Source organism: Drosophila bipectinata, chromosome XR, assembly GCF_030179905.1.
Source record: "Drosophila bipectinata strain 14024-0381.07 chromosome XR, DbipHiC1v2, whole genome shotgun sequence".
In the NCBI taxonomy this organism is placed as follows: domain Eukaryota; kingdom Metazoa; phylum Arthropoda; class Insecta; order Diptera; family Drosophilidae; genus Drosophila; species Drosophila bipectinata.
Genome location: NC_091735.1, coordinates 15,227,528 through 15,246,579, shown reverse-complemented (window position 1 = coordinate 15,246,579; position 19,052 = coordinate 15,227,528). Strand labels below are relative to the sequence as shown.

The window sequence follows — 19,052 nt, the reverse complement described above, 5'->3', positions numbered from 1 at the left end:
CGGAGAAAAATGTTTTGGCTTCCAAATTTCAATTTCAATTTCGCGTTTCTGTTTTCGATGCGCCGATGTGGTAGTTGGTGGAACAAATAGTATTTTTGATCAATTCAGATCGAGACAGGATGGTAGCGTAATGCATACAGTTGTTTCTCTATGCGTCATTTTTCTGTGTTCAAATCCTCGTAAGGACTTTGAACTTTTTCTTTCTTTTATAATTATTATTATTTTTTTTTTCTTTAATTGTAATATTTTTATTTAATTTTATAATTGTAAAATTGTTTTATTCTTCATTATGTCCGGCTAATAAAATTTCAAGGGAGTCCTTCCGGCATTTTGTCATCCGACACGTCCGTCACTTATTTTTACAATAATTGTAATAGAATGCAATTAAAAATAATAATAATAACGTAAAAATTAAAAGTAAAAAAAAAAATATAAAAATAAAAGTAAATATAAAAAGAATCACAAAACTAAAACTTTATCAAAATCAAAACAACCGCCCGCTAATGAAGTCGAACCCAGGACCCCATGAATAAGGATCGCGCACTATCCATCTAGGCTACCCTCGAAGTTGATTTTATGATACTTAAAATTGGTGTTAAAGGAGACGCTAGAATCTATACCAAAAACAGAGTTGACGAGTAAGGATAGTAAAAGATATTTCTGATCTCTTTACTCTTACATTGGTTCGATTACAACGTTTCAAACTTTCATCGTTCCAAAGATGTTACGATCTAAAAATAGAATTCTCTCTCTCCCTATCTCATCTGGCAGCCGTTTGTCGTGGAACCCGCTCTCAAATGTTTTCATTATTACAGCGGGTTCCACGACGAAAAAATGAAAACATTTGAGAGCGGGTTCCATGACGCGGCCTACCAAAATGCCGTAGAACCCGCACTTATAGACATTTTTACAGCGGGTTCCACTACGAACTGAGACGATGTTAAGGTGATTTTACAATTTTGTATTTTTTTTTATTGGATTATAAATTTAGGAAAACACATTCAAATAATAAAACAATAATATAAATAGATTTAAAATTAAAAAAAAATTGATGTCCCGAGCCTGGTTTGAACTCATTTTACTTTGCACACCAGCCAAGCACTCTACCACTCGGCTATCCCCCATTCGTTGTCTCGCGAAAAATTTCTCAAACTTAACTTGTCGCGCAATGGAACCCGCTCGTTCCAGCGGGTTCCACTGCTGGAACCCGCCATAGAAAATTTTTCTTTGTATGAGATGTCCCATCTATGTACTGTATAATCTTTGATAAAACCTAAGTCCTAAGCATACGCAAGATTTCTGCGCTTCGGGCTAGATTTTTTTTTAAATGGTGAGGCTCACCATAGCATCCATAGCTCCGTCAATGGAAACCAAGTTTCCGACTCCAGACGTAGCCATACAGGCCCAAACCATAATATGTCCGACTCCGTGCTTGACCATAGCTTTAAGGTTTTTAGGTTCGAGCATTCGCACGCCGCCAAACATATTGCCTGTTATCAAATCCGAAAAGGTTAAACTTGGATTCGTCCGCAAAAATCACGTCACGTCTCCTTCACGAACTTGACATGTTCAATCATAATTTTCTTACTGATAAACGGTTTCCTACTGATAAAGGAGAAGTTATCCCAAAATCTATGAGGTATTTATATTATTGTTAAAGATCATAGAGTAGATATTGAATAGAAATACACATTTTATATTCCTTAAATTTTTTACATGTCCAGCTTTAATTTTTTATGATATAGATACAATATTTTTTGTAATATTGTATATATGCATATTATATATTTAATGTAAACATACAGGGTGACAATAAATAACCCGGACAAACATTTTTGATCATAACTTTTGAAGGGACTGTATTTGAGAAAAAATGCAGATGCACAACTATTAAATAGGTATTGTGTTAACATATATTCAGCCGGTTTCTAAGTGGCTTCCTTGTGCTGGGATGCAGAGCCCTAAACGTTTCTGGAAATTTAGCGCATTGGGCCGCAGGTCTTCTTCCGATAATCGATCCCATTCTCGGAGCAATGATTGCTTCAGCGCCTCCAAACTTATGTGGCGTTTAGCACATGCCCTGGACTCCAAAATAGACCACACACTGTAGTCCATCGGATTAAGATCTGGCGAGTATGGTGGTCATTCACTGGATGCGATAAAGTCCCGAAAATTGGCTTTGCACCAGTCCTGAGTCAATTTGGCTCTATGGGCTGGCGCTGAATCCTGTTGAAACGTCTACTCCGTATCACCGAAGTGCTGCTGGGCACAACAGTTTTCAAAATATCCCGGTTACACTCCTGATTGATTTTGACCCCTTGATCGATGAAAACAAGGGGTGTTTTGCCGGTGGCGCATATTCTTCCCCAAACCATTACCATAACCATAAAGACTGCTCACATTGACGGCGCTCGATTATTGCAGAGGTACCTGGAGCTTCAGCCAACCAGCTTCCGTCATTTTGGTGATTGTGCGCCTGTTGGATGGTGAATATCTTCTCGTCCGTGAAGAGAATACGCTCCCATTTTTGACCTGCGGCGCGACGCTTTAGCTGGCGGCATCTTTGGAGTCTCACACGCTTATTGTCATCCGTAAGAAGATGCACTTTTTGGAGCTTGTAGGGCCTGAGTTTAAGTTCATTTTTTGCAATCAACCGAACACTTTCTCGATTCACTCCGATTTCACGGGCTATTTTTATGACCGAGACGCTGCAATTCCGAGTGATAAGCTTTTTCACGATCCGCGACGGGGCGGTCATAAACGTGGCCAAGTTCATTAAATCGTTTGTTTTGGTATGCCCAGCAAACGAACAATGTCGCATTGGTGATTTCCTTGTTGAAACAGTTTTAAAATTGCACAACGATTGTTAGACATCTCGAAACAAATATCAAATTGATGGGAATCATAAAAATGTAATTATATTTTTTTCAGAAAAGTACAAGCTATCGATAAATGCATTTATTTAAGGGCTGCATAATAACACATTTATAATAGATTGTTTCAAAGTTTGTCCGGGTTATTTATTGTCACCCAGTATTATAGACTATCGTAAAGTCTGAATAGCGGGTATGGGGGAACTCTCATTTAATATTTGTAAGCAACGGTGCCGTAAATTTCGTGTTTCAGGAAATAGAACTGAAATCAGTAGACTATATTCTTTAATTGTCAAACGACTGAGAAAAGTATTCTTGGGAAAATCAGTACTAACTTCAAACTCACATGAGAAGCTCGAAATATTTAACAAAAAAAAACGAACTGAAATGGCCGAAAGACCGAAACGCCCACTTTCCTCCTACATGCTGTGGCTCAGCAGTATCCGTGAGTCCATAAAAGAAGATAACCCCGGGATCAAAGTAACCGAGGTGACTAGGAAGGCAGGTGAATTATGGCGTTCAATGACGGACAAGTCGGAGTGGGAGGCCAAGGCTGCCAAGGCCAAGGAGGACTACGTTTGCGCCATGAGGGAGTACAAGGCCAATGGTGGCAGCACTGATGGTCAGCAGATGCGCACTAGACGTTCGAAAATAAGCGTCATTAAAAAGCAGAAAGAACAAGTCTCACGCAGATAGGGATAATGTAACAATTAAGAAGTAAACGAACGAGTAGGCGTAGCACCACCATCTTCAGTGACACGCACAGTATACTCACAAAAAACACTAACATCAAAAAGCTTCAAGCAAATATACAATGTAAAATACAATCAATGTTTTCCCAATGTTGTAAGCGATAATATATTTCCATTCAATAAAAGCTTAAAAAAAAGAAAACAAAAAAAAGGAAAAAGGAACGATCAGTTGTGCCACACAAAACACTTCAACTTAATTTCGTTTCAATTTCACTTTAGGATTCCACACATGCCTGTTCTGAGTTATTTCAAAAACACCGACGATCTTGCTAGTGTTTTGTCTAAAATCAGTAATGAAATCGCACTTTTACGTGAAAAGTTCGGTTGATACATAAGTGTTGAATTTGTAATTAAAATGCAATTAAAATTATTAATTTATTAATTAATACACTAAAACATTTCGTGGACTTAATTGGTAAAATGTAGATTTTTATGAAACACAAGTGAAATAACAGGCCTCTTATACAGTAGGCCAAATCGCTTCAGAGTTTTAAAGCTGAGTTTAATTTGCAGTGATGCCCTTTTTTTTCGATTTTAAAGTTCTAATTATTTGAAACCCTATTATTAAGCATTCAATTTTTCTTTCAATTGTGGCTTAATCCTTGATTTTTCACTATTAATTATTAAAAATTTATAAACATTTTAAAAAATGTTTGTTATGCAGCATGGCAGTTTATTCAACTTACACCCCAGGTGGTTTTATTTAGAGTGGTTTCAAATAACAATCTGGTATGTGCTTGCAACAAAAATAAGTAATTTTTTTGCTCACAGTTAAGGTTACAATTTATTTTGAACATTTACATATATGTTGAAAAACTTTGGCTTTACAGCACTGGATGAAGTCGGACTAAAACAGTGGTCGGTAGGGCCGAATCTTTGAATTATATATTGCACCGTGCTGAGGCTTAAGAAAATCATTTCGGCTATAGCGTGCTGCGTTTTTCCGACCTTAAAATGTTTTAGGACTAATTCCCTTTGCTCGATGGTTGTTGGCGTTTCAAAGCTATCGACTTGAAACTTTGCACACACCGTTCCTTCCTTTGCACGCAGTATATATATAAGTCGGAACTGGGATCGGCTGACTATATGCTATGGCTGCCATACAACTGATTGATCGGAAATGCTATAATTTTGGTTTTTTTGAGTTAGTGATTTCGGATTTTGCATAAATGCTAGTTGTGGTTTTTGGCGCGCTAAATAATAGCACATTTAAAAGTAAGATTGCCAAAGCTCTACTTAACATTTTAAAACTAAGTAAAATGGAAAATATTAGTGGAGGTATGTAAAATTTAAGTGTTTTATTCAATATTTGTTTAATGTGATGTGTCTTTATGTAGAGACAAAACCTTTTTTGATTTAATTAAGGAAGTATTTAGTACTTAAGTAAGGAAATGCTTCATTAAGTCCATGCGCCCACACTACTTGCCAAACAATGGCCCCACAAAAAAAAGCGTAGTAATTGTGAGTAGTAATAAAAAAAAAAAAAAAAAAAAAAAAATCCTAATTGAATTGGGCAGTAATTTTGTTATAAAAAGACATCAAAATCACGCTAGCGCATAAGCCTTATGGCAGAGCAAGCTTGCACAGTCCCATAGGGCGTGAGCGAATTCAAAGAATTCAAATCCATCTTTTACGACGGTATGTAAAAATGGAATAACATAAAAAACAACCGATTTTTATAATTAATGTATTTTTGTTCAGTTTGGTTCCTTAAAATTTTTTTGGGTTTATTTTGCAAAGATATATTTTATTTGACAGCTCATGAATTGTCTACATTTTATTTTTATGGTTTTTTGTTTAGTTTTATGTTTTATCAAATACGTTTCGTTTTTAGTTTATAATTAAAGGTTTTAAGTGCCTTAACAATGATTTTAAAGAAAAACGGAAATAGATCATATTATTATATCTTATTATTTCTTAAATTTTTTCTTAGTTAGTATGAGTTTATTGGGTAATAATATGTACATGTATGTACATATATTCCTACTTTGTATTTTTGAGGCGCATAGTTTGGGGGGAAAAATGAAGCTATACCTTATGGGGAGGGTAAGGTCAAATCATGCGAAAAAAGCCATGTTTTTGTGATTTTTTTCCTGACGACACAGTTAAAATTTATTTATTCAACCAACGCTATATTAAAGTATGACATTAGAAGAATGTTTAATAAAATTTTTACAAAAAAATATTTAAAAAATATGGCAATGGTAGCAATTGTCCGGACGTGTCGCCAAAAAAAGTTGAATTGCGGTGCCCCTCATAACTCGGTGCTGGATCGTTTGTAATCAAAAAATGAAAATTCATTCGTTAGATAATAGTTCGCCCCAACGCTGTAAAGGTTTTTTAAAATTGCAATTTTTTAATTTTTTCGAATACTTTGAAGTGAAATTTTGGGAAAAAATCGGTTAATTTGTCATTGCAAAATCAAAATTATGAACAAAAAAAAAAAAAAAACTCGACAGCGTTACCTCGTAAAATATGTACAGAAATGGTGTTTAAAATTTCAAAAGGATCGGTGCAGTAGTTTTGAAGTTATAAGGGGCACCGACTTTGAAAACGTGAGTTGTGGGAAAAACGCTTTAAAGTTTTAAACACAAAAAAATCCAGTGTAAAACGTTTGCAAGCAACTTCGTCAATAACTAATAACTTCGTCAATTTTGCTTAATTTGACTTGAAATTTTGACACAATATTCTTCAGATATTATGCATTCAATTTAAAAAATAAAAAAAAAAATGAAAAAAAAAAAAATTTAATACCTTACCCTTCCCTTATTAGCGTCTTTTCGAGTTTGCCATATATAGTAAAGTAGCTCGAAGCTTTTTTCGTGCAAGAACATAATACAATTTCAAATCGTCATTGCTTATTTCGTGCAAACACTTAAAGCTATTAGAAAATGTGTCCTTTTTTAATCTAATATTTGGTCGGGCCACTCTTTTGTTTTTTTACTGCCTGTAAACGGTTTCCCCTAGATTTCACAAATTTTTTTGTGGTTTCAACAGGAATTTTCCTTTACTCCTCCAGTAAGACAGTTTTCAGCTCATTTTTGCTCGTTATTTTCTTTTTACGGATCGATTCGTCCAAAATCACCCACTAGTTCTCAAAAACGTTGAGGTCTGGAGACTGTGCTGGTGTTTTTATTACATGTGGAAAGTTTAAGACCCACCAAAGCTACACATTGCCAGCAGTGTGCTTGTCTTGATAAAACCTAAGTCCTAAGCATACGCAAGATTTCTGCGCTTCGGGCTAGATTTTTTTTTAAATGGTGAGGCTCACCATAGCATCCATAGCTCCGTCAATGGAAACCAAGTTTCCGACTCCAGACGTAGCCATACAGGCCCAAACCATAATATGTCCGACTCCGTGCTTGACCATAGCTTTAAGGTTTTTAGGTTCGAGCATTCGCACGCCGCCAAACATATTGCCTGTTATCAAATCCGAAAAGGTTAAACTTGGATTCGTCCGCAAAAATCACGTCACGTCTCCTTCACGAACTTGACATGTTCAATCATAAATTTCTTACTGATAAACGGTTTCCTACTGATAAAGGAGAAGTTATCCCAAAATCTATGAGGTATTTATATTATTGTTAAAGATCATAGAGTAGATATTGAATAGAAATACACATTTTATATTCTTTAAATTTTTTACATGTCCAGCTTTAATTTTTTATGATATAGATACAATATTTTTTGTAATATTGTATATATGCATATTATATATTTAATGTAAACATACAGGGTGACAATAAATAACCCGGACAAACATTTTTGATCATAACTTTTGAAGGGACTGTATTTGAGAAAAAATGCAGATGCACAACTATTAAATAGGTATTGTGTTAACATATATTCAGCCGGTTTCGAAGTGGCTTCCTTGTGCTGCGATGCAGAGCCCTAAACGTTTCTGGAAATTTAGCGCATTGGGCCGCAGGTCTTCTTCCGATAATCGATCCCATTCTCGGAGCAATGATTGCTTCAGCGCCTCCAAACTTTTGTGGCGTTTAGCACATGCCCTGGACTTCAAAATAGACCACACACTGTAGTCCATCGGATTAAGATCTGGCGAGTATGGTGGTCATTCACTGGATGCGATAAAGTCCGATAAGGGAAAATTGGCTTTGCACCAGTCCTGAGTCAATTTGGCTCTATGGGCTTGCGCTGAATCCTGTTGAAACGTCTACTCCGTATCACCGAAGTGCTGCTGGGCCCAAGGAAGCACAACAGTTTTCAAAATGTCCCGGTTACACTCCTGATTGATTTTGACCCCTTGATCGATGAAAACAAGGGGTGTTTTGCCGGTGGCGCATATTCCTCCCCAAACCATTACCATAACCATAAAGACTGCTCACATTGACGGCGCTCGATTATTGCAGAGGTACCTGGAGCTTCAGCCGACCAGCTTCCGTCATTTTGGTGATTGTGCGCCTGTTGGATGGTGAATATCTTCTCGTCCGTGAAGAGAATACGCTCCCATTTTTGACCTGCGGCGCGACGCTTTAGCTGACGGCATCTTTGGAGTCTCACGCGCTTATTGTCATCCGTAAGAAGATGCACTTTTTGGAGCTTGTAGGGCCTGAGATTAAGTTCATTTTTTGCAATCAACCGAACACTTTCTCGATTCACTCCGATTTCACGGGCTATTTTTCTGACCGAGACTCTGCAATTCCGAGTGATAAGCTTTTTCACGATCCGCGACGGGGACGGTCATAAACGTGGCCAAGTTCATTAAATCGTTTGTTTTGGTATGCCCAGCAAACGAACAATGTCGCATTGGTGATTTCCTTGTTGAAACAGTTTTAAAATTGCACAACGATTGTTAGACATCTCGAAACAAATATCAAATTGATGGGAATCATAAAAATGTAATTATATTTTTTTCAGAAAAGTACAAGCTATCGATAAATGCATTTATTTAAGGGCTGCATAATAACACATTTATAATAGATTGTTTCAAAGTTTGTCCGGGTTATTTATTGTCACCCAGTATTATAGACTATCGTAAAGTCTGAATAGCGGGTATGGGGGAACTCTCATTTAATATTTGTAAGCAACGGTGCCGTAAATTTCGTGTTTCAGGAAATAGAACTGAAATCAGTAGACTATATTCTTTAATTGTCAAACGACTGAGAAAAGTATTCTTGGGAAAATCAGTACTAACTTCAAACTCACATGAGAAGCTCGAAATATTTAACAAAAAAAAACGAACTGAAATGGCCGAAAGACCGAAACGCCCACTTTCCTCCTACATGCTGTGGCTCAGCAGTATCCGTGAGTCCATAAAAGAAGATAACCCCGGGATCAAAGTAACCGAGGTGACTAGGAAGGCAGGTGAATTATGGCGTTCAATGACGGACAAGTCGGAGTGGGAGGCCAAGGCTGCCAAGGCCAAGGAGGACTACGTTTGCGCCATGAGGGAGTACAAGGCCAATGGTGGCAGCACTGATGGTCAGCAGATGCGCACTAGACGTTCGAAAATAAGCGTCATTAAAAAGCAGAAAGAACAAGTCTCACGCAGATAGGGATAATGTAACAATTAAGAAGTAAACGAACGAGTAGGCGTAGCACCACCATCTTCAGTGACACGCACAGTATCCTCACAAAAAACACTAACATCAAAAAGCTTCAAGCAAATATACAATGTAAAATACAATCAATGTTTTCCCAATGTTGTAAGCGATAATATATTTCCATTCAATAAAAGCTTAAAAAAAAGAAAACAAAAAAAAAGGAAAAAGGAACGATCAGTTGTGCCACACAAAACACTTCAACTTAATTTCGTTTCAATTTCACTTTAGGATTCCACACATGCCTGTTCTGAGTTATTTCAAAAACACCGACGATCTTGCTAGTGTTTTGTCTAAAATCAGTAATGAAATCGCACTTTTACGTGAAAAGTTCGGTTGATACATAAGTGTTGAATTTGTAATTAAAATGCAATTAAAATTATTAATTTATTAATTAATAAACTAAAACATTTCGTGGACTTAATTGGTAAAATGTAGATTTTTATGAAACACAAGTGAAATAACAGGCCTCTTATACAGTAGGCCAAATCGCTTCAGAGTTTTAAAGCTGAGTTTAATTTGCAGTGATGCCCTTTTTTTTCGATTTTAAAGTTCTAATTATTTGAAACCCTATTATTAAGCATTCAATTTTTCTTTGAATTGTGGCTTAATCCTTGATTTTTCACTATTAATTATTAAAAATTTATAAACATTTTAAAAAATGTTTGTTATGCAGCATGGCAGTTTATTCAACTTACACCCCAGGTGGTTTTATTTAGAGTGGTTTCAAATAACAATCTAACAATAACAATCAAATAACAAAGTATGTGCTTGCAACAAAAATAAGTAATTTTTTTGCTCACAGTTAAGGTTACAATTTATTTTGAACATTTACATATATGTTGAAAAACTTTGGCTTTACAGCACTGGATGAAGTCGGACTAAAACAGTGGTCGGTAGGGCCGAATCTTTGAATTATATATTGCACCGTGCTGAGGCTTAAGAAAATCATTTCGGCTATAGCGTGCTGCGTTTTTCCGACCTTAAAATGTTTTAGGACTAATTCCCTTTGCTCGATGGTTGTTGGCGTTTCAAAGCTATCGACTTGAAACTTTGCACACACCGTTCCTTCCTTTGCACGCAGTATATATATAAGTCGGAACTGGGATCGGCTGACTATATGCTATGGCTGCCATACAACTGATTGATCGGAAATGCTATAATTTTGGTTTTTTTGAGTTAGTGATTTCGGATTTTGCATGAATGCTAGTTGTGGTTTTTGGCGCGCTAAATAATAGCACATTTAAAAGTAAGATTGCCAAAGCTCTACTTAACATTTTAAAACTAAGTAAAATGGAAAATATTAGTGGAGGTATGTAAAATTTAAGTGTTTAATTCAATATTTGTTTAATGTGATGTGTCTTTATGTAGAGACAAAACCTTTTTTGATTTAATAAGAAGTAAGGAAATGCTTCATTAAGTCCATGCGCCCACACTACTTGCCAAACAATGGCCCCACAAAAAAAAGCGTAGTAATTGTGAGTAGTAATAAAAAAAAAAAAAAAAAATCCTAATTGAATTGGGCAGTTATTTTGTTATAAAAAGACATCAAAAGCCCGCTAGCGCATAAGCCTTATGGCGGAGCAAGCTTGCACAGTCCCATAGGACATCTTTTACGACGGTATGTAAAAATGGAATAACATAAAAAACAACCGATTTTTATAATTAATGTATTTTTGTTCAGTTTGGTTCCTTAAAATTTTTTTGGGTTTATTTTGCAAAGATATATTTTATTTGACAGCTCATGAATTGTCTACATTTTATTTTTATGGTTTTTTGTTTAGTTTTATGTTTTATCAAATACGTTTCGTTTTTAGTTTATAATTAAAGGTTTTAAGTGCCTTAACAATGATTTTAAAGAAAAACGGAAATAGATCATATTATTATATCTTATTATTTCTTAAATTTTTTCTTAGTTAGTATGAGTTTATTGGTTAATAATATGTACATGTATGTACATATATTCCTACTTTGTATTTTCGAGGCGCATAGTTTGGGGGGAAAAATGAAGCTATACCTTATGGGGAGGGTAAGGTCAAATCATGCGAAAAAAGCCATGTTTTTGTGATTTTTTTCCTGACGACACAGTTAAAATTTATTTATTCAACCAACGCTATATTAAAGTATGACATTAGAAGAATGTTTAATAAAATTTTTACAAAAAAATATTTAAAAAATATGGCAATGGTAGCAATTGTCCGGACGTGTCGCCAAAAAAAGTTGAATTGCGGTGCCCCTCATAACTCGGTGCTGGATCGTTTGTAATCAAAAAATGAAAATTCATTCGTTAGATAATAGTTCGCCCCAACGCTGTAAAGGTTTTTTGAAAATTGCAATTTTTTAATTTTTTCGAATACTTTGAAGTGAAATTTTGGGAAAAAATCGGTTAATTTGTCATTGCAAAATCAAAATTATGAACAAAAAAAAAAAAAAAACTCGACAGCGTTACCTCGTAAAATATGTACAGAAATGGTGTTTAAAATTTCAAAAGGATCGGTGCAGTAGTTTTGAAGTTATGAGGGGCACCGACTTTGAAAACGTGAGTTGTGGGAAAAACGCTTTAAAGTTTTAAACACAAAAAAATCCAGTGTAAAACGTTTGCAAGCAACTTCGTCAATAACTAATAACTTCGTCAATTTTGCTTAATTTGACTTGAAATTTTGACACAATATTCTTCAGATATTATGCATTCAATTTAAAAAATAAAAAAAAATGAAAAAAAAAAAATTTAATACCTTACCCTTCCCTTATTAGCGTCTTTTCGAGTTTGCCATATATAGTAAAGTAGCTCGAAGCTTTTTTCGTGCAAGAACATAATAAAATTTCAAATCGTCATTGCTTATTTCGTGCAAACACTTAAAGCTATTAGAAAATGTGTCCTTTTTTAATCTAATATTTGGTCGGGCCACTCTTTTGTTTTTTTACTGCCTGTAAACGGTTTCCCCTAGATTTCACAAATTTTTTTGTGGTTTCAACAGGAATTTTCCTTTACTCCTCCAGTAAGACAGTTTTCAGCTTATTTTTGCTCGTTATTTTCTTTTTACGGATCGATTCGTCCAAAATCACCCACTAGTTCTCAAAAACGTTGAGGTCTGAAGACTGTGCTGGTGTTTTTATTACATGTGGAAAGTTTAAGACCCACCAAAGCTACACATTGCCAGCAGTGTGCTTGCCTTGATAAAACCTAAGTCCTAAGCATACGCAAGATTTCTGCGCTTCGGGCTAGATTTTTTTTTAAATGGTGAGGCTCACCATAGCATCCATAGCTCCGTCAATGGAAACCAAGTTTCCGACTCCAGACGTAGCCATACAGGCCCAAACCATAATATGTCCGACTCCGTGCTTGACCATAGCTTTAAGGTTTTTAGGTTCGAGCATTCGCACGCCGCCAAACATATTGCCTGTTATCAAATCCGAAAAGGTTAAACTTGGATTCGTCCGCAAAAATCACGTCACGTCTCCTTCACGAACTTGACATGTTCAATCATAAATTTCTTACTGATAAACGGTTTCCTACTGATAAAGGAGAAGTTATCCCAAAATCTATGAGGTATTTATATTATTGTTAAAGATCATAGAGTAGATATTGAATAGAAATACACATTTTATATTCTTTAAATTTTTTACATGTCCAGCTTTAATTTTTTATGATATAGATACAATATTTTTTGTAATATTGTATATATGCATATTATATATTTAATGTAAACATACAGGGTGACAATAAATACCCCGGACAAACATTTTTGATCATAACTTTTGAAGGGACTGTATTTGAGAAAAAATGCAGATGCACAACTATTAAATAGGTATTGTGTTAACATATATTCAGCCGGTTTCGAAGTGGCTTCCTTGTGCTGTGATGCAGAGCCGTTTCTGGAAATTTAGCGCATTGGGCCGCAGGTCTTCTTCCGATAATCGATCCCATTCTCGGAGCAATGATTGCTTCAGCGCCTCCAAGCTTATGTGGCGTTTAGCACATGCCCTGGACTCCAAAATAGACCACACACTGTAGTCCATCGGATTAAGATCTGGCGAGTATGGTGGTCATTCACTGGATGCGATAAAGTCCGATAAAGGAAAATTGGCTTTGCACCAGTCCTGAGTCAATTTGGCTCTATGGGCTGGCGCTGAATCCTGTTGAAACGTCTACTCCGTATCACCGAAGTGCTGCTGGGCCCAAGGAAGCACAACAGTTTTCAAAATGTCCCGGTTACACTCCTGATTGATTTTGACCCCTTGATCGATGAAAACAAGGGGTGTTTTGCCGGTGGCGCATATTCCTCCCCAAACCATTACCATAACCATAAAGACTGCTCACATTGACGGCGCTCGATTATTGCAGAGGTACCTGGAGCTTCAGCCGACCAGCTTCCGTCATTTTGGTGATTGTGCGCCTGTTGGATGGTGAATATCTTCTCGTCCGTGAAGAGAATACGCTCCCATTTTTGACCTGCGGCGCGACGCTTTAGCTGACGGCATCTTTGGAGTCTCACGCGCTTATTGTCATCCGTAAGAAGATGCACTTTTTGGAGCTTGTAGGGCCTGAGATTAGGTTCATTTTTTGCAATCAACCGAACACTTTCTCGATTCACTCCGATTTCACGGGCTATTTTTCTGACCGAGACTCTGCAATTCCGAGTGATAAGCTTTTTCACGATCCGCGACGGGGACGGTCATAAACGTGGCCAAGTTCATTAAATCGTTTGTTTTGGTATGCCCAGAAAACGAACAATGTCGCATTGGTGATTTCCTTGTTGAAACAGTTTTAAAATTGCACAACGATTGTTAGACATCTCGAAACAAATATCAAATTGATGGGAATCATAAAAATGTAATTATATTTTTTTCAGAAAAGTACAAGCTATCGATAAATGCATTTATTTAAGGGCTGCATAATAACACATTTATAATAGATTGTTTCAAAGTTTGTCCGGGTTATTTATTGTCACCCAGTATTATAGACTATCGTAAAGTCTGAATAGCGGGTATGGGGGAACTCTCATTTAATATTTGTAAGCAACGGTGCCGTAAATTTCGTGTTTCAGGAAATAGAACTGAAATCAGTAGACTATATTCTTTAATTGTCAAACGACTGAGAAAAGTATTCTTGGGAAAATTAGTACTAACTTCAAACTCACATGAGAAGCTCGAAATATTTAACAAAAAAAAACGAACTGAAATGGCCGAAAGACCGAAACGCCCACTTTCCTCCTACATGCTGTGGCTCAGCAGTATCCGTGAGTCCATAAAAGAAGATAACCCCGGGATCAAAGTAACCGAGGTGACTAGGAAGGCAGGTGAATTATGGCGTTCAATGACGGACAAGTCGGAGTGGGAGGCCAAGGCTGCCAAGGCCAAGGAGGACTACGTTTGCGCCATGAGGGAGTACAAGGCCAATGGTGGCAGCACTGATGGTCAGCAGATGCGCACTAGACGTTCGAAAATAAGCGTCATTAAAAAGCAGAAAGAACAAGTCTCACGCAGATAGGGATAATGTAACAATTAAGAAGTAAACGAACGAGTAGGCGTAGCACCACCATCTTCAGTGACACGCACAGTATCCTCACAAAAAACACTAACATCAAAAAGCTTCAAGCAAATATACAATGTAAAATACAATCAATGTTTTCCCAACGTTGTAAGCGATAATATATTTCCATTCAATAAAAGCTTAAAAAAAAGAAAACAAAAAAAAGGAAAAAGGAACGATCAGTTGTGCCACACAAAACACTTCAACTTAATTTCGTTTCAATTTCACTTTAGGATTCCACACATGCCTGTTCTGAGTTATTTCAAAAACACCGACGATCTTGCTAGTGTTTTGTCTAAAATCAGTAATGAAATCGCACTTTTACGTGAAAAGTTCGGTTGATACATAAGTGTTGAATTTGTAATTAAAATGCAATTAAAATTATTAATTTATTAATTAATACACTAAAACATTTCGTGGACTTAATTGGTAAAATGTAGATTTTTATGAAACACAAGTGAAATAACAGGCCTCTTATACAGTAGGCCAAATCGCTTCAGAGTTTTAAAGCTGAGTTTAATTTGCAGTGATGCCCTTTTTTTTCGATTTTAAAGTTCTAATTATTTGAAACCCTATTATTAAGCATTCAATTTTTCTTTGAATTGTGGCTTAATCCTTGATTTTTCACTATTAATTATTAAAAATTTATAAACATTTTAAAAAATGTTTGTTATGCAGCATGGCAGTTTATTCAACTTACACCCCAGGTGGTTTTATTTAGAGTGGTTTCAAATAACAATCTGGTATGTGCTTGCAACAAAAATAAGTAATTTTTTTGCTCACAGTTAAGGTTACAATTTATTTTGAACATTTACATATATGTTGAAAAACTTTGGCTTTACAGCACTGGATGAAGTCGGACTAAAACAGTGGTCGGTAGGGCCGAATCTTTGAATTATATATTGCACCGTGCTGAGGCTTAAGAAAATCATTTCGGCTATAGCGTGCTGCGTTTTTCCGACCTTAAAATGTTTTAGGACTAATTCCCTTTGCTCGATGGTTGTTGGCGTTTCAAAACTATCGACTTGAAACTTTGCACACACCGTTCCTTCCTTTGCACGCAGTATATATATAAGTCGGAACTGGGATCGGCTGACTATATGCTATGGCTGCCATACAACTGATTGATCGGAAATGCTATAATTTTGGTTTTTTTGAGTTAGTGATTTCGGATTTTGCATGAATGCTAGTTGTGGTTTTTGGCGCGCTAAATAATAGCACATTTAAAAGTAAGATTGCCAAAGCTCTACTTAACATTTTAAAACTAAGTAAAGTGGAAAATATTAGTGGAGGTATGTAAAATTTAAGTGTTTAATTCAATATTTGTTTAATGTGATGTGTCTTTATGTAGAGACAAAACCTTTTTTGATTTAATAAGAAGTAAGGAAATGCTTCATTAAGTCCATGCGCCCACACTACTTGCCAAACAATGGCCCCACAAAAAAAAGCGTAGTAATTGTGAGTAGTAATAAAAAAAAAAAAAAAAAAATCCTAATTGAATTGGGCAGTTATTTTGTTATAAAAAGACATCAAAAGCCCGCTAGCGCATAAGCCTTATGGCGGAGCAAGCTTGCACAGTCCCATAGGGCGTGAACGAATTCAAAGAATTCAAATCCATCTTTTACGACGGTATCTAAAAATGGAATAACATAAAAAACAACCGATTTTTATAATTAATGTATTTTTGTTCAGTTTGGTTCCTTAAAATTTTTTTGGGTTTATTTTGCAAAGATATATTTTATTTGACAGCTCATGAATTGTCTACATTTTATTTTTATGGTTTTTTGTTTAGTTTTATGTTTTATCAAATACGTTTCGTTTTTAGTTTATAATTAAAGGTTTTAAGTGCCTTAACAATGATTTTAAAGAAAAACGGAAATAGATCATATTATTATATCTTATTATTTCTTAAATGTTTTCTTAGTTAGTATGAGTTTATTGGTTAATAATATGTACATGTATGTACATATATTCCTACTTTGTATTTTCGAGGCGCATAGTTTGGGGGGAAAAATGAAGCTATACCTTATTAGCGTCTTTTCGAGTTTGCCATATATAGTAAAGTAGCTCGAAGCTTTTTTCGTGCAAGAACATAATAAAATTTCAAATCGTCATTGCTTATTTCGTGCAAACACTTAAAGCTATTAGAAAATGAGTCCTTTTTATACCCTTGCAGAGGGTATTATAATTTTGTCCAAAAGTGTGCAACGCAGTGAAGGAGACATCTCCGACACTAAAGTATATATATTCTTGATCAGGATCACCTCCTGAGTTGATATGAGCATGTCCGTCTGTCTGTTTCTACGCAAACTAGTCTCTCAGTTTTAAAGCTATCGACTTGAAACTTTGCACACACCCTTCTCTCCTTTGCACGCAGTATATAAGTCGGAACGGCCCGGATCGGCCGACTATATCCTATAGCTGCCATATAACTGATTGATCGGGAATGGTATAATTTTGGTTTTTTTGAGTTAGTGATTTCGGATTTTGCATGAATGCTAGTTGTGGTTTTTGGCGCGCTAAATAATAGCACATTTAAAAGTAAGATTGCCAAAGCTCTACTTAACATTTTAAAACTAAGTAAAATGGAAAATATTAGTGGAGGTATGTAAAATTTAAGTGTTTAATTTAGCACTTAATCAATTTAGCGCCAAGACAAGACGACGGGCGGTAGTAATACTCAAAAACACCGAAATATCCTTTAAAAATATTGAACCGAAATATCATCACTACTCGTTAGAAGAATAAAAAGCCCACAAGAACAGTTGATCCAACCTACCAAATTTCATTAGGATCGGCCGAGTATATCCTATAGCTGCCATATAGCTGAACGATCGGAAATGGTACTTGGTAGAAATATCAACTTTCGTATTTTTGAAGATAGAAGTTTGGAACTTTTTTTAGATTTTTTATTTTAGTTAATTAGTTTTATTATGATGTAATCATAAGGATCAGCCAACTATATCCGATGTTTGCGATATATATCCGGTTTTAACTGCAAGGGTATGTAAACTTCGGCTCCGCCCGAAGTTAGCTTTCCTTTCTTGTTTAATCTAATATTTGGTCGGGCCACTCTTTTGTTTTTTTACTGCCTGTAAACGGTTTCCCCTAGATTTCACAAATTTTGTTGTGGTTTCAACAGGAATTTTCCTTTACTCCTCCAGTAAGACAGTTTTCAGCTCATTATTGTCTTTTTACGGATCGATTCGTCCAAAATCACCCACTAGTTCTCAAAAACGTTGAGGTCTGGAGACTGTGCTGGTGTTTTTATTACATGTGGAAAGTTTAAGACCCACCAAAGCTACACATTGCCAGCAGTGTGCTTGTCTTGATAAAACCTAAGTCCTAAGCATACGCAAGATTTCTGCGCTTCGGGCTAGATTTTTTTTTAAATGGTGAGGCTCACCATAGCATCCATAGCTCCGTCAATGGAAACCAAGTTTCCGACTCCAGACGTAGCCATACAGGCCCAAACCATAATATGTCCGACTCCGTGCTTGACCATAGCTTTAAGGTTTTTAGGTTCGAGCATTCGCACGCCGCCAAACATATTGCCTGTTATCAAATCCGAAAAGGTTAAACTTGGATTCGTCCGCAAAAATCACGTCACGTCTCCTTCACGAACTTGACATGTTCAATCATAATTTTCTTACTGATAAACGGTTTCCTACTGATAAAGGAGAAGTTATCCCAAAATCTATGAGGTATTTATATTATTGTTAAAGATCATAGAGTAGATATTGAATAGAAATACACATTTTATATTCTTTAAATTTTTTACATGTCCAGCTTTAATTTTTTATGATATAGATACAATATTTTTTGTAATATTGTATATATGCATATTATATATTTAATGTAAACATACAGGGTGACAATAAATAACCCGGACAAACATTTTTGATCATAACTTTTAAAGGGACTGTATTTGAGAAAAAATGCAGATGCACAACTATTAAATAGGTATTGTGTTAACATATATTCAGCCGGTTTCGAAGTGGCTTCCTTGTGCTGCGATGCAGAGCCGTTTCTGGAAATTTAGCGCATTGGGCCGCAGGTCTTCTTCCGATAATCGATCCCATTCTCGGAGCAATGATTGCTTCAGCGCCTCCAAGCTTATGTGGCGTTTAGCACATGCCCTGGACTCCAAAATAGACCACACACTGTAGTCCATCGGATTAAGATCTGGCGAGTATGGTGGTCATTCACTGGATGCGATAAAGTCCGATAAAGGAAAATTGGCTTTGCACCAGTCCTGAGTCAATTTGGCTCTATGGGCTTGCGCTGAATCCTGTTGAAACGTCTACTCCGTATCACCGAAGTGCTGCTGGGC

At 36.0% G+C, this 19,052-nt stretch overlaps 3 protein-coding genes across 3 annotated transcripts; all 3 read left to right on the top strand.

Moving 5' to 3' along the window:
- The first annotated feature begins 2,888 nt into the window (after window positions 1-2,888).
- Window positions 2,889-3,667, top strand: LOC122321937 (high mobility group protein D-like). The gene has a single exon (XM_043213057.2). The coding sequence runs from the start codon at window positions 3,069-3,071 to the stop codon at window positions 3,567-3,569; it is 501 nt and encodes a 166-aa protein (XP_043068992.2). The 5' UTR covers window positions 2,889-3,068; the 3' UTR covers window positions 3,570-3,667.
- A 4,947-nt stretch (window positions 3,668-8,614) lies between these two features.
- Window positions 8,615-9,272, top strand: LOC122321923 (high mobility group protein D-like). The gene has a single exon (XM_043213039.2). It carries the CDS (start codon window positions 8,641-8,643, stop codon window positions 9,139-9,141), a length of 501 nt encoding a protein of 166 aa, XP_043068974.2. The 5' UTR covers window positions 8,615-8,640; the 3' UTR covers window positions 9,142-9,272.
- Window positions 9,273-14,305: 5,033 nt separating this feature from the next.
- On the top strand, window positions 14,306-14,808 carry LOC122321920 (high mobility group protein D-like). The gene has a single exon (XM_043213026.2). It carries the CDS (start codon window positions 14,369-14,371, stop codon window positions 14,675-14,677), a length of 309 nt encoding a protein of 102 aa, XP_043068961.1. The 5' UTR covers window positions 14,306-14,368; the 3' UTR covers window positions 14,678-14,808.
- The last annotated feature ends 4,244 nt before the right edge of the window (window positions 14,809-19,052 follow it).